Consider the following 12,426-nt stretch of genomic DNA (forward strand, 5'->3'; position numbering starts at 1 on the left):
TATACAGAACGGAACCTTAGAATAAATACACTGGAGTTAGCATCATGTCCAGCATCATGGGCCCAACAAGCACGACCTATTCAAAAGATCCATGTTTTCTGGCATTGCTCTGGATCGCAGCCGGGGATGAACGCGGTAGGAACAGCTATTGATGACTCCATAGCCTCTGTAGCTTTTTGATCTTCGAATCGGTCTCCCATCCTAGATCCGCTTCAATGCCCCGCAGGAGGTTCACCACTATCTGGCGTTCCTCCGGAGCTTCAAGGAATTGGCCCATAGCGAACAGCAGAGGAGTCATGTAGACACGGGCACAGCTCTGCGGTCGGGCCAGTGCAATGCCGATAATCTCCCGGCATCGATAATCGACCTCCTTGGTCAGCTCGCGATAGCCCTGCACGCGGTCAAATGCGGTGCTCGGAGCAGTGACCGCATCTGTTGGACGGTTCAAAGACAATGCAAGACGGCCGAAGTGACACTGCTGCATGGCGAAAGCATATGACGGCATCGAGAAGAATATCTCGGGAAACGGAACAGGACTCGCCTCGGGCAGGCTTGCTAGATTTTTGGGTTTCTCAAGCCGCACGCAAGGTCGAATTGATTCCGGGAGTCGTTCGACCCACGTTTGGTATTCGAAGGAGAGGCTCAACCAGGTTGATGTCGTGGGATATGGCGATGAGTCTTCCGGAGTCTCATTCGAGGGCGAGCGAACCATTTGCTCCAGTGGCGACTTCTTTGAGTTGGCCAGGAAGTTGACGACTTTACATGAAAGCCATGTCAGCGATTGACAAGAAAGGTCCTCTTGGAGAGGAAAAGTGTCACTGTAATGCCCGATGTTCCCTTCGTCATCGAGAGGTATGCCGGCAGACCTCCAAAGACCGAAGTCGCTAGGATTAAGCTGTGTTTGTACGCGATTGAGGTATGCAGTCAAGTAGTCCTGGCGAGCAAAGTTCCAGAAGGCTGCGACGACCCCGTATGGGAAGCTTGCAGGGGCTGGTGTCATGCTGTCATATAGTTGCACTATTGTTTCAAAAAGAGGTTTGACACCAAAGAGATGGCTTTGTGTTGTTAGTCTGTGCCGAGAATCGCATTTGTTATCAAGACTGAACTCACGAGCGCCAATTTTCTGCAGGCTCATCCATGCTTTTATACAGGTTAAGTATTGTTGACACGGCTAGTGCATTTTCTAGCCTTTTCCCAAGAGCGGATTGCGATTGTGCATCGGATGGAACATTCTTGGCTTGGGAACGTAGCCAGTCATTGATAGTCTCGAAAGGGGATTTTAACACAGCAGAGCTAGATACTGCTGTGTAGGACTCGGATAAAGCAGTGTTCAGTCGCTGACCAGCCAAGTAGACGTACATGGTGGCTTTATGAAGCCATTCCGCGTCCGGGACGTCAGAATACGTTTCCATCATCGCGGGAGTCGTGAACAACCCGGTGTTTTCGGTGATTTTTACCCCCTTCATTCTGCCGAGATGCTTTGCAGCAAGAGCAGTGATAGAGTATTGAAGAGCCACATCGTCTTTGGCACGGAGGGGAACATGAGTAGCGAAGAATTTGCGAGGGTCGGAGAGATCTAACCTGCACATAGATGAGCATATCGGTCAGATGCGTTAAAGTAATTACGTACCAAGGTGCTAATGCCTCAACATAGTATCGTACTAGAAAGGACTCTTCGTACCCAGAGCCTGTTATGAGATCGGAGTACATGTCCTGTATGCTTTCATTTTCGTCCGCCTGAGATGGGCTTTGGGGGGAATGTTCCGCATGTGATGAAGCCTGGCCTCGTCTAGTAGCACTAGCACTGCGATAGGAAGCATCATTGAATGTGTGATTAGTATTGCTTGAGTTTCGAACATCATCCCATCTAGGGGCAATGAGAGGATCTGAGCTGACAATGCCGGTCGGGTTGAACTCTCTACTGAACCATTCAGGAGTGCGGACAACAGGACGCGCTTGCATGCCTGCACTCGGTGAACTCGACTGCGGCGAGTCTCCCGCTGGAGATTTCGAGAGAAGCTGGTTTATTCCCAGAGTCGAGCCAGAAGCAGACGCCGTTGCTGCCCCAAAGGGGAACTGATTTGGACTTGGCATTGTCCGCCTTGCTGGATCATGATTTGTGCCCGAAGGATTATCTAAAAGCGTCTAGTGGGATGTGAGCTACGATGTCATGCTTAATTACCACCTCATATATCCTCGAGACAGAAGTGATCACGACTTACATTCGTTGGTGCATCTGATTGATTGCGATGACGATTTGAGCCACCCTCTCCATGATAGGGGGCGTACCGGCGCCTCACGGCAGCACCCTGATCAATAAATTTTCGAGTTTGAATATAGCCCGGGCAGTCCACACCGGCGTTGAAGCAGCGCTGACAGTTGGGGCGTGTCTCATCGCACTGATATGATCAGCGACAACCTGATTTCCGAGCAAAGTAGTCCGACCAAACTTACCTTAAGGTGTCTTTTCTTGCATCGCTCACATGCCTTATTAGACGGAACCCCCGGCATCCTGTCTACTGGGTGGGCCGCAATTGATGAAGGTTACGTCTCCTGCGCGAAGCTTGAAAAACACCGCATTTCAGCGCAATGGGACTGACGACATAGCCATGATCATCTGGTGGTGGAGATTCATGATAAGGATAAGGATGTTGAAGCTCCCAAAAGCTTGGCACGGCTAAACAAGGGCGGCGATCCTTCCGCTCAGAGCGGTAAGTTCCCCCGCTCCCGGAACAGCATTGTTCCATCGTTTGTTGTTATACAGTACAAGCTAGGCTAGGCAAGACATTCGCAGGTTATCTTTTTGGCATTGTTCTATCATTCTTTCTATGACCAAAGACTAGTCACTGTCTCTGAGCCTGCGCGCGAACGGGAACCAAGTGATATCATACAACTATTATTCCACTTGTTAATATCCATGGTACCGTGATGACTGCCGATCGTGGCCCGCTCCAAGTATACGGCCACTCCACAAAGCGGAGGAACTACACGCCCACGGTCGACTAGATGATTACCTGCAACCGATGTACGCTAAGTGTTTTCGCTCAAAGTTGATGTAACCTGCGACTACCATGTTTGTGGAGTCTAGCTCATACAGCGTGATCTCGAATTCTAGTCAGCCGACGCATCGTCCCCGCCCGCAAGCGACGCGAAGTATCACAAGAACAGATCAAGTGTGCACACTGGAGCTCTTGAAGAAGCAATCGATCAGCACTTCCAAGCAAAAATCATGGTTTCAACCTTGCAACCTCAAGATCTTTGTCTGATGTCTGTGATAAATGCAATCAATTGCAAACATGCTACATCAGACAATGCATATTGTACGGGAAGGCTTGATCAGCAGAAAATGACGCCTCTTTCACATGCGCCTTGCACCTTCGATGGCAAAACAACTCCGGCTCAAATCCCCGGATCATTGTGATTACATGTCAACTGTCGAGAGTACGCGGAAGATTATGCAGCCTTATATCCGAAATAAGCTTGGTTAGGATGGAGCTTGGTATGTGACACAGGTCCAGCAACGGCAGGAGCATATCTTCGAATCATGGACCAGAAAGCTTACAAGCATACTTCGGAAGTCCGTCAAGATCAAAAAGTAATAATCCCTCACAGTAATGTATCCTCCGGTCTTTGAAATTCTCTGGGGGGTCAAGGGCCCGACTAGGGAGTCATGGGATGATATTGAAGACTTAGTCTCCAGGCTAACAAGGGGTAGAGCGACTATGAGAAACATCCCCACCCAGGTTGAGACAGCCCTGAGCAATGACAGCCCATTATCTTTCAGCAATTGGATACAGCCATCCCTTGCAGAATATGGCAGCGTACTTTTGCGGTTGTGTTACATGCAGTAGCTCGACCAACGTTACATGGTCGGAACCTCTATACCAACTCGCGCAGCTCGTTTATGTTATGACTAGGATGATTGACAAGTTGATTCTAGGATGGCCTAGTTGATACACGAGAACAGGAAACGAGGACGGATGGTCTTCTACTATACTTCAATGCTGGTTCCCATTGTTTTTAAGAATAGTGGTTGCCCCCGCACCTGTGCCATGGACCCTTTGTTGCTCTGGAATGTTACTTGATTCAATATTCTCCCACTCATCCCAACAGGTCTCAATATTTTGACTTGGTCCTGGGTGATCTTCTGGAAATGGCACCAGCTTCGCTTGCAGGGCTTCTCGGAGCCTTTGGGCTAACAGTTTCAGCTTCTGCTTCTGTGGCCGGACGAGTCGTCAATGATCCTAGCACACCGTTTGATGTACTCGATTTTATCGACCCTCTTATTGGGACTTCTAATGGAGGTAGGCTCATGACATGAATTCTTTCTGATTCATAAATTGACTATTGTCATAGGCCACTCATTCGCTGGGGCAACTTTGCCCTTTGGTATGTTCTATCCAAACCAGCTCCGATCAAGTTATTCTATGTAGCTGACTCCGATACAGGAATGGCCAAAGCCGTGGCAGATACTCTTGGAGAGAATCAGGCCGGTTTTGCCTATGATACGCAATACGTCTCCGGATTCTCTCACATGCATGACTCTGGGACTGGTGGCGTAAGTTAATCTTAGCCGATGATAGAGCTTATTTCTCACCATAACCAGTCGCCTTCTTTGGGAAACTTCCCTCTTTTTGTACACCCAAGCTGCCCCCGCGATGACTTAGACCAATGCGCCTGGCAGCAGTCTGCTCGCGCTGTAGCATGGTCATCGCCGCAGGCTCGACCAGGATACTTCTCAATCTCGTTAGATAACGGTCTCCTTGCTGAAATGACCGTTACTAACCATTCCGCGCTGTATCGTTTCACTTTTCAGAATGCTTCTAGCGAGCCACTAAGCCCTATCGTTCTCGTTGACCTTTTGGATCTGCCTCAGTCCCGCACCAACGGCACAGCATCAGTTGATCCGTCAACGGGAAGATTGACAGGCAATGGCACTTTCAGTCCTAGTTTCGGCATTGGGACGTATGACCTGCATTTCTGCGCGGACTTCAATGGGGCTCAAGTCCGGGACACCGGCGTTTGGCAAAACAACCGGGCGGGTGTGAACCAGACAGCCTTATCGCTTACCTTAGATGGCAGTAACTCTGCGTCGACTTTAAGCGGAGGTACATTCGCCAGGTTTGATGCTCCCAGAGATAATAATACGCTTATGGCCAGGGTTGGGGTGAGTTTCATAAGCGTGGAACAGGCGTGCTCTAATGCAGAAAAGGAGCAGCCCAATTTTGACTTTCATGGAACAGTGCAAGCAGCGGAAAATGCATGGAGAGAAAAACTGAACGCAATCAGTATCAATTCAGAGGAAACTTCGACCGATCTGCAGAAAGTGTTCTGGAGTGGCATTTATCGTGCAATGATCAGCCCACAGGACTACACAGGAGAGAACCCACTCTGGCAAAGTGATGAGCCGTACTATGACAGCTATTATTGGTAAGTTAGCGCCTCAAATTGTCCTGATTCACATCTGACAGATGACCTAGTATATGGGACTCTTATCGCGGTGTCCATCAACTGCTGACATTGGCGGATCCTTTGTCCCAGTCTCTGATGTTGCGGAGTCTTATCGACATTTATCGCCACGAAGGCTATCTTCCCGATTGCCGTATGTCACTCTGCAAAGGCTACACCCAGGGAGGTTCCAATGCAGATGTCCTTCTAGCTGAGGCCCTCTTAAAGAACGTGAGCGATATCGATTGGGCGACCGCGTATGAAGCTGTGGTGAAAGATGCTGAAGTCGAGCCTTCAAACTGGAACGTCGAGGGCCGCGGCGGCCTCACTAGCTGGAAGACACTCAACTATATTCCTACCGATGATTATGATCCTTATGGTGTTGGACTGCACACGCGCAGCATTTCAAGGACAGTCGAGTACGCCTACGATGATTGGTGCATTGCCGAGATGGCCCGAGCTCTGGGCCATCAGAGCGATAACGAGAAGTACATGCAGCGCGCTAAGAACTGGCAAAACATGTTCAAGGACGATCAGCAGTCAACAATCAATGGGGTAGACACCGGATTTACTGGCTTCCTCCAGCCTCGCTACCCGAACGGAACATGGGGCTACCAAGACCCGATCTTCTGTAGCCCCCTGTTGAACTTTGACTCGTGCTACCTCAACGCCAACGGCCACGAAACTTATGAGGGTAGCGCTTGGCTCTACTCATTGTGAGTATTTTCTCGTTGTGCCTCCGCGATCAGGACTAACTCTCCGGTAGCTACGTCCCGCAAGACATGTCCGCCCTGATCAAACGCCTCGGTGGACGAGAGACATTTGTCTCTCGGCTTTCATACCTGCACAACTCCGGTCTTCTCTACGTCGGCGACGAGCAGGCCTTCCTCACTGTTCATCAATTCCATTACGCCGGACGCCCCGGTCTCTCCACCAAACAAGCTCACGCATATATTCCCTCCCAGTTCAACACCTCGGTGTCAGGTATCCCCGGCAACGACGACGGGGGCGCGATGGGGGCGTTCGCCGCTCTGAGCATGATGGGCCTGTTTCCGGTCCACGGACAAGATGTCTACCTGATCAATCCGCCATTCTTCAAGGAGGTCAGCATCCAGAACAAGGCCACGGGGAAGGTTGCGACAATCCGTAATGTCAACTTCGACCCGACCTATCAGTCAATCTACATTCAGAACGCTACACGAGATGGTCAACCATGGACCAAGAACTGGATCAGCCATGACTTTTTTTTCGAGGGTGGAGTGCTTGAGCTTACGCTTGGTGCTGCAGAGAGCGATTGGGGGACCCGAGATGAGGATCTGCCGCCGAGTATGAGTGGTTGACAGCGATTCATTTAATCATGAAGCGAGATGTGGTACAGATTAAGCCAACTGTATAGAGAGAACTTGCTAGCCAAGCAAAATCTGAGGTAGTAGGTGATGAGTATAGGGGCAGTATCAGTAAAATCTTCTGCTTCCATTTATACCCGCCATTTCCCCTCTCTTTTTTTTTTCCCCCATACTGAACCTCTCCTATGAAGTCTCCGCTACTTGAGTGACTCAAACGACCATACCACATTCTGTATAACAATACCATCACATAAAGTCCTAGAAAACCAGTCAATCAACTCCCCAACCACTCCCTACTCCTAACAAACCAGGAGCACAAAGCCAAGTCAACACACAACCACCAGGCCAACGAAACCATATACACACCCTCTCAAAGCCACAGGGCAGCTATGCGATACATCCTATTACACTTACAGCAGCAGTCATATACCAATGTACCGTCCCATCTCAGTCTCAAATTAATCCAGTCATTCCATCAAACCCAGTCAATTCAAACTAAACCCACCCTAAACCCACCGAATTGCCAAACAGCACCCCTCCCCTTCCCTCAGAAATAAAACAAATCACCATATATCAAGGCGGAAGTCCAAAAAAACCTCAAACCAAGCGACATCCCCACCCAGCAAACCCTATCCTAGATCAGATCCGCAACCGTACGCGTGGGCACTGCAAGTGCTGGCTTTTACCCAGGAGCGCCAAGAGGGTGGGCTAGGCTGCCGGATTACTTTATTTTGAGATTGGCGGATTACTTTATTTTGAGATTGGTCTGGAGATGGAATGGGGATATATAGGGCATATTATCTTGCTTATTCTTGGTTTTTTCTTTCGGTTCTTTTGGTGGGGGGGATGTTGTTGTTTGTCCTTCTGTTCTATGGTGAATAGAGTGGCGGTTGTGGAGGATGCAGTGGGTTGGTGCTTATACCTCTTGCTATGTGGATGTCGGTGTGTTGGACCGTAGGGGAGAGTTTGAGAATGGGATGGGGAGTGGGCTGTATACGCTCTTTGTAGGGGGTAATATCAGTTTTTCAGTTCTCATTGTCTGCATGTGTCTACGCAATGGCTGATTGACGCTTTTCCGATGGGAATGCTACTCTCTGGACTGGAGACGTTTCGTAGAAGGAGTTATAGCCAGAAAAGGTTATTCTTACATCTTGGAGTGGCTCTATCTTCTACTTCTCTGCGTTCGCATGGGATTTGACCTTGATGACTATGTTTGCCTCAATCAAGACCACATCACATTACCATGTTTTGCGTGCCAACAGCAATACTGACAATTCCCAAATGAACCATAAATTCAACGTTATGCAGTAAACTAAGTACAACCCATATCCGTACTAAATGCTTTTTCGACAAGCAACATAATCAACCAGCGTAACCATCAGTAGAAGGTATATATCATGGAGCCTTCAAACCATCCAACCCACTACCCATTAATACATCAGAATCGTATCATCAACCGTACTCTATGCAGTAGCATCCACCTCATAAGTCATAAGTAACGGAAAAAAAAAGCCTCATAAGACGTTCATCAAAAATATTACTCTGAATCAGATCCCAGACTCGTAAGGCCCATGCGTACCCCGGTGCTGAAACCCGTAAGGATTCGTCTCGGCCCACTCGTTCCACGCATTACAAGTGTTCTCAAGAACATCTCTATCCAAGAACTCCTTAAATTCACTCTGTCGTTCGATGATCTGCTGCGCGAAGCCCTCCGTCGCGTGGAAGCCGATGTGGCAGTGGATCAGCCACGCGCCGGGGTTATCAGCCGGAAAGCCGATCGCGACGTACCCGCCTACTCCCTTTGCAGCGGGGAGGTTGAGGGTATCGCGGCGCGTAGGGTTCACGGTTTGGAGTTTGATGGTGAGGGGGTCGTAGACTCCCAGGCCTTGGGCTAGGATGTAGAAATCGTGACCTTAGGGAATGGATTAGTTCGGATTCTCTTTTCGGAACATTGAAGACCTTACCGTGTAGATGAATGGGATGGGCGGCGGGAATGACCGTCTGAATGATGAGCACGGTCCATTGATTGGCTACGCTCGCCTTGATCACTCCCTGGCCCGGCTCCCAGCTGGCCTTCTGAGGAGCCTCGGAGGTTTGCAGTAGAGTCGGGTCACTCCAGGAGGTATTGAAGATCTCACCCCCCATCTTCCAGAGGTAGATAGGTGGCTTGCCGTTGGGCCCGAAGCCGACACCCGACGTCACTGTGTTTGTCTCGCCAAGATCTGCGTTCAGCGCGAGCTTTGGAACAAGTTTCGACGCAGGGATGTCCTGGCAGTCGACATCCCCTCCATAATCCCATTTCTTTGATCGCGGATCCGAGTTTGGATTGGACCCTTTGTAACGCAGAATGCCTTTGATGTTGCCTGCCGCCGTGTTGTTACTGCAGTACGACTGCGGCATCGCTCGAATCCAGTAGTTATCTGGTCTTTGGTTGGCAATTACAATGATATCGTACCGCTGACCCATGCCGATTGGGACGTTGTTCGTCTTGAAGGGCACGATTGGGACAAAGTCGGCTGCGATCACAGTGAGGCCATGATTATCGATCGAGAACTTGAATTGAGTGTGCATGGCGGCATTAACCAGACGGATCCGGTATCTCCGACCAGGGACAAAGGTCGTGTGGAATTGTCGGCCAACGGTAGGGCCATGCTTAGGAACCCAGACATTTGTGCCGTTCAACAGGCCCGTCACCATGGTAGGTAACTTGCCACTGTTGAGATCCTCTTGGTAAATGCTATGGTATGTCTCGTGCAGCCAGTCGTTCAGAAAAAGAACCCCCAAGTCGTCGTCATAGTCAACCGTTGAGGGGCCATGAATTACGATCCCTCCGAAGACACCCTCCCAGGCCTGGAGAGAGAAATGTGAATGGTACCAGCTCGAGCCATACTGTTCAGCCTTCCACACATAAGTGTAGCTCGACCCGGGAGGTACAGGACATTGGGTTAGAGCAGTCACTCCGTCCATCTGGTTGTTATTCAATTGCCGGATTCCGTGAAAGTGAATGGCAGTGCCATTATTCTGCATACGATTGGTGACATGCACCTTCACCGTGTCCCCCCAATTAGCCTCAATCGTGGGCCCTGGAAACTGACCGTTGACAAGAAGCACCTGCCGCTTGACACCATCCGGCGAGCGAGTGGTATTGACAATGTCGAAGAAGTACTCCCTGACAACCCCAGTTTTGGGGGCAGTTTTGTAGTAATTGGTGTTGATGTCAAACCCTTTCCAAGGGACGCGAGAATTTTGTAACGACTGACTCTGGTTTTTGTTCCTTGCCTCCAATCGTGATGTTTGTCCGGATGAGAATATATCATGCACGATAGGACTGCCCAAGGCCAATGAGGCCAAGAGCCAGAGAAGTACAAGAAAATGCATTGGTGCAAAAACGAGGGGAAGGGAAACGAAGACAACAAGTATACGGACTGATTACTGCCCTTCCTGACACTTTCCTTCTCGGGGCCACGGCTTTATAGCAGTCCTGAGGGTGAGCCAGTGGGCCTAGCGCTGAGTCCTGCTCTGTTCAGGATTCCGTTCTTGTTCGTGTTGTCTGCACTGCCTCCATGGATCAGACATTCGGGCTGGCTCGCCCGGGGAAGGGTGACTTGCAGTTCTAGGTGAGTTCCAAGCATTTGATCGGTCTTCTCGACCCATCATTCATACTCGGAGCCAAGGCAGCCCTAATGCAAGAAATTACCCAGCTGTAAGGATCTCCACCCACTCATGGGAGAGAGGCGGGGGCATCCAATAACAAACACGACGGGATCATGACCAGATGGCCGCTAGCGCAGTAACTTTCTTAATTCTTGGATAGATATATCGCTAGAGAGCAAACTGAGCTGCAATTTCTGGTTTGCAACCCACCCATGCTCGTATCTAACATGGCAAGCCCTGCTCGAAAAGCAACTAGCCTTGACTTCGTAGCATATGTACTTCTGCATGATGGTCGACCCAAGGCTGTGTATAAGCGACCATGGATCTCCATCCCAGAGAAACTATCAGCTGTGTTCGGAACTTCACCTATGGGAAACCGAGTGTTCAAACCCCAGAAATGCATATCCAGCATTGGGATTGTGCGGATTGGCCGGGGATAGTTGTTGGCCCCCGACGATTTTTGCCCCCAAGAAGATGCATGCCGTGGCTCAGGACCTGGACAATTTAGAGCCCGACTCTCGTGGCGCACAATGCGTATCGAAGTGCTTACATTATTCCAAGCCTGCAAAAACCAGTCATTCCACCCCTCCTCAACGTCCGCCGGCACATGGCGTGCCTGATGCTGATATCGGGCGCGTTGGGAATGGTGCTGACCCCCAGTCGTGGCTCTCTGACACCGCTCAGACATGTTCCTCACCCGCTCAACGTATCAGATATCAAATTTTCCCACAAAGAGGAGCTTGGAGAGCGTTTCATCACTCACATGTCCTTTCTCAGAGTGGAGCGACCTTGGGGCGCATAATTTAATTTCAGAAACCAAGAAAGAATACGGCTTCAGAAGCGGAGAACATGAAAGAAGAGAAAGCTTCATAAGAGGGGGATTTCTTTGTTAACGTAATGGAGTGGGACGCTGTACCTTGTCGATAGATAGAAGATCCTTGGCCAATTGCGGGGAGACACCGCAGCTTTGGGGCCATGGCGTGAGGACTGGCCTTGGCGATTGGAGCGGGATTTCTCTCAAGCTTGACTCTGGCAAACTGCAGGTTCTCGTTCAGGAATATCCAGGTGATTGGGCGACATAGAAAGATAAGAGGGTAAGAAAAAGGCTGAAACTGAGGATCAATGATGATAACGAAAATGGACCGAAGACAAAGCAAGATTGATCGCCCACCAACTTTAGAGAGTAATGGAGGGATCTGCCCTGTCAGGCATTTCCCAGACCAACGTTGGATAGTCATCGTTTCAACAAAAGTCGCTGATGCGGTGGGCTTATCCCAGTCCCACCCTAGGGCACTAAGTCGCTAGTCTTGGCCCTGTATAGATTAGCAAATAGGGCGGCCCCGCAAAGCCGTCAAATGTACTCTATACGAACCCGATTAGCGAAGTGAGGCCAGCTAAGCCCACTCGGGCCGTATGACGTGACTTGTAGCCTGGCGGCTCAAGCCAGAATCTGGGATAAAAGTTGGAGATATGGGAAGCAGCCAAGCTCAACCCACCGGAGACCCCGAATGGTAGCAAAGGACCTGGACAAAAGTAGGGGCAATCAGTATGTGCTGGCACAGCATCACCTGTTTCCCTCCTTCTCGGAGAAGAAAATACCAAATATGGCTGGACGTGATGTCATGACTTATGTCCCGAAAAGACTCCAGCATTTAGAGCCCGAGGGGTACACTCCAACACCCAGAGCGCCCAGAAGACCTGCGGTGGGTGCCTTGATCAATTCTGATAGTACTGTACGTTTGCAAGGCCAAGGATTGAACCGAAACAAGGACTACAGTCAATCCTGAATGACTGCTCTCGAGTCCTAGGGAACGCAAGCTGTCGCACAAGGAACCGGCCCGTGTAGTTCACTCCGCCACGTGCCCGGCTGTTTTGCAACCAACCAAGTGCCCGCTGTACCTTTATCAAACCGAGTGCTCGTGGTAAGGGTAGCGCGGTGATTCTGCATCAAAAGAAAATCAAAAAGTGTTATGAGGAC

At 50.0% G+C, this 12,426-nt stretch overlaps 3 protein-coding genes across 3 annotated transcripts; 1 reads left to right on the plus strand and 2 right to left on the minus strand.

Annotated features, from left to right (window-relative positions):
* Positions 1-8: 8 nt before the first annotated feature.
* Positions 9-2,511, minus strand: BO97DRAFT_470347 (Zn(II)2Cys6 transcription factor; the record flags this gene model as incomplete). The annotated part of the gene is made up of 6 exons (XM_025699936.1): positions 9-1,055; positions 1,111-1,581; positions 1,631-2,000; positions 2,054-2,105; positions 2,223-2,399; positions 2,455-2,511. 6 exons carry the CDS (start codon positions 2,509-2,511, stop codon positions 146-148), a joined length of 2,037 nt encoding a protein of 678 aa, XP_025551690.1. The 3' UTR covers positions 9-145.
* A 1,642-nt stretch (positions 2,512-4,153) lies between these two features.
* BO97DRAFT_390241 (glycoside hydrolase family 92 protein) lies at positions 4,154-6,788 on the plus strand (the record flags this gene model as incomplete). Its single annotated transcript, XM_025693755.1, has 6 exons — positions 4,154-4,304; positions 4,357-4,389; positions 4,449-4,558; positions 4,607-5,430; positions 5,481-6,164; positions 6,215-6,788. 6 exons carry the CDS (start codon positions 4,154-4,156, stop codon positions 6,786-6,788), a joined length of 2,376 nt encoding a protein of 791 aa, XP_025551691.1.
* A 1,553-nt stretch (positions 6,789-8,341) lies between these two features.
* On the minus strand, positions 8,342-10,172 carry BO97DRAFT_434496 (extracellular dihydrogeodin oxidase/laccase; the record flags this gene model as incomplete). The annotated part of the gene is made up of 3 exons (XM_025697681.1): positions 8,342-8,706; positions 8,759-10,073; positions 10,116-10,172. The coding sequence occupies 3 exons, from the start codon at positions 10,170-10,172 to the stop codon at positions 8,342-8,344; spliced, it is 1,737 nt and encodes a 578-aa protein (XP_025551692.1).
* Positions 10,173-12,426: the final 2,254 nt, after the last annotated feature.

Source organism: Aspergillus homomorphus (assembly GCF_003184865.1).
Source record: "Aspergillus homomorphus CBS 101889 unplaced genomic scaffold BO97scaffold_17, whole genome shotgun sequence".
Lineage (NCBI taxonomy): Eukaryota > Fungi > Ascomycota > Eurotiomycetes > Eurotiales > Aspergillaceae > Aspergillus > Aspergillus homomorphus.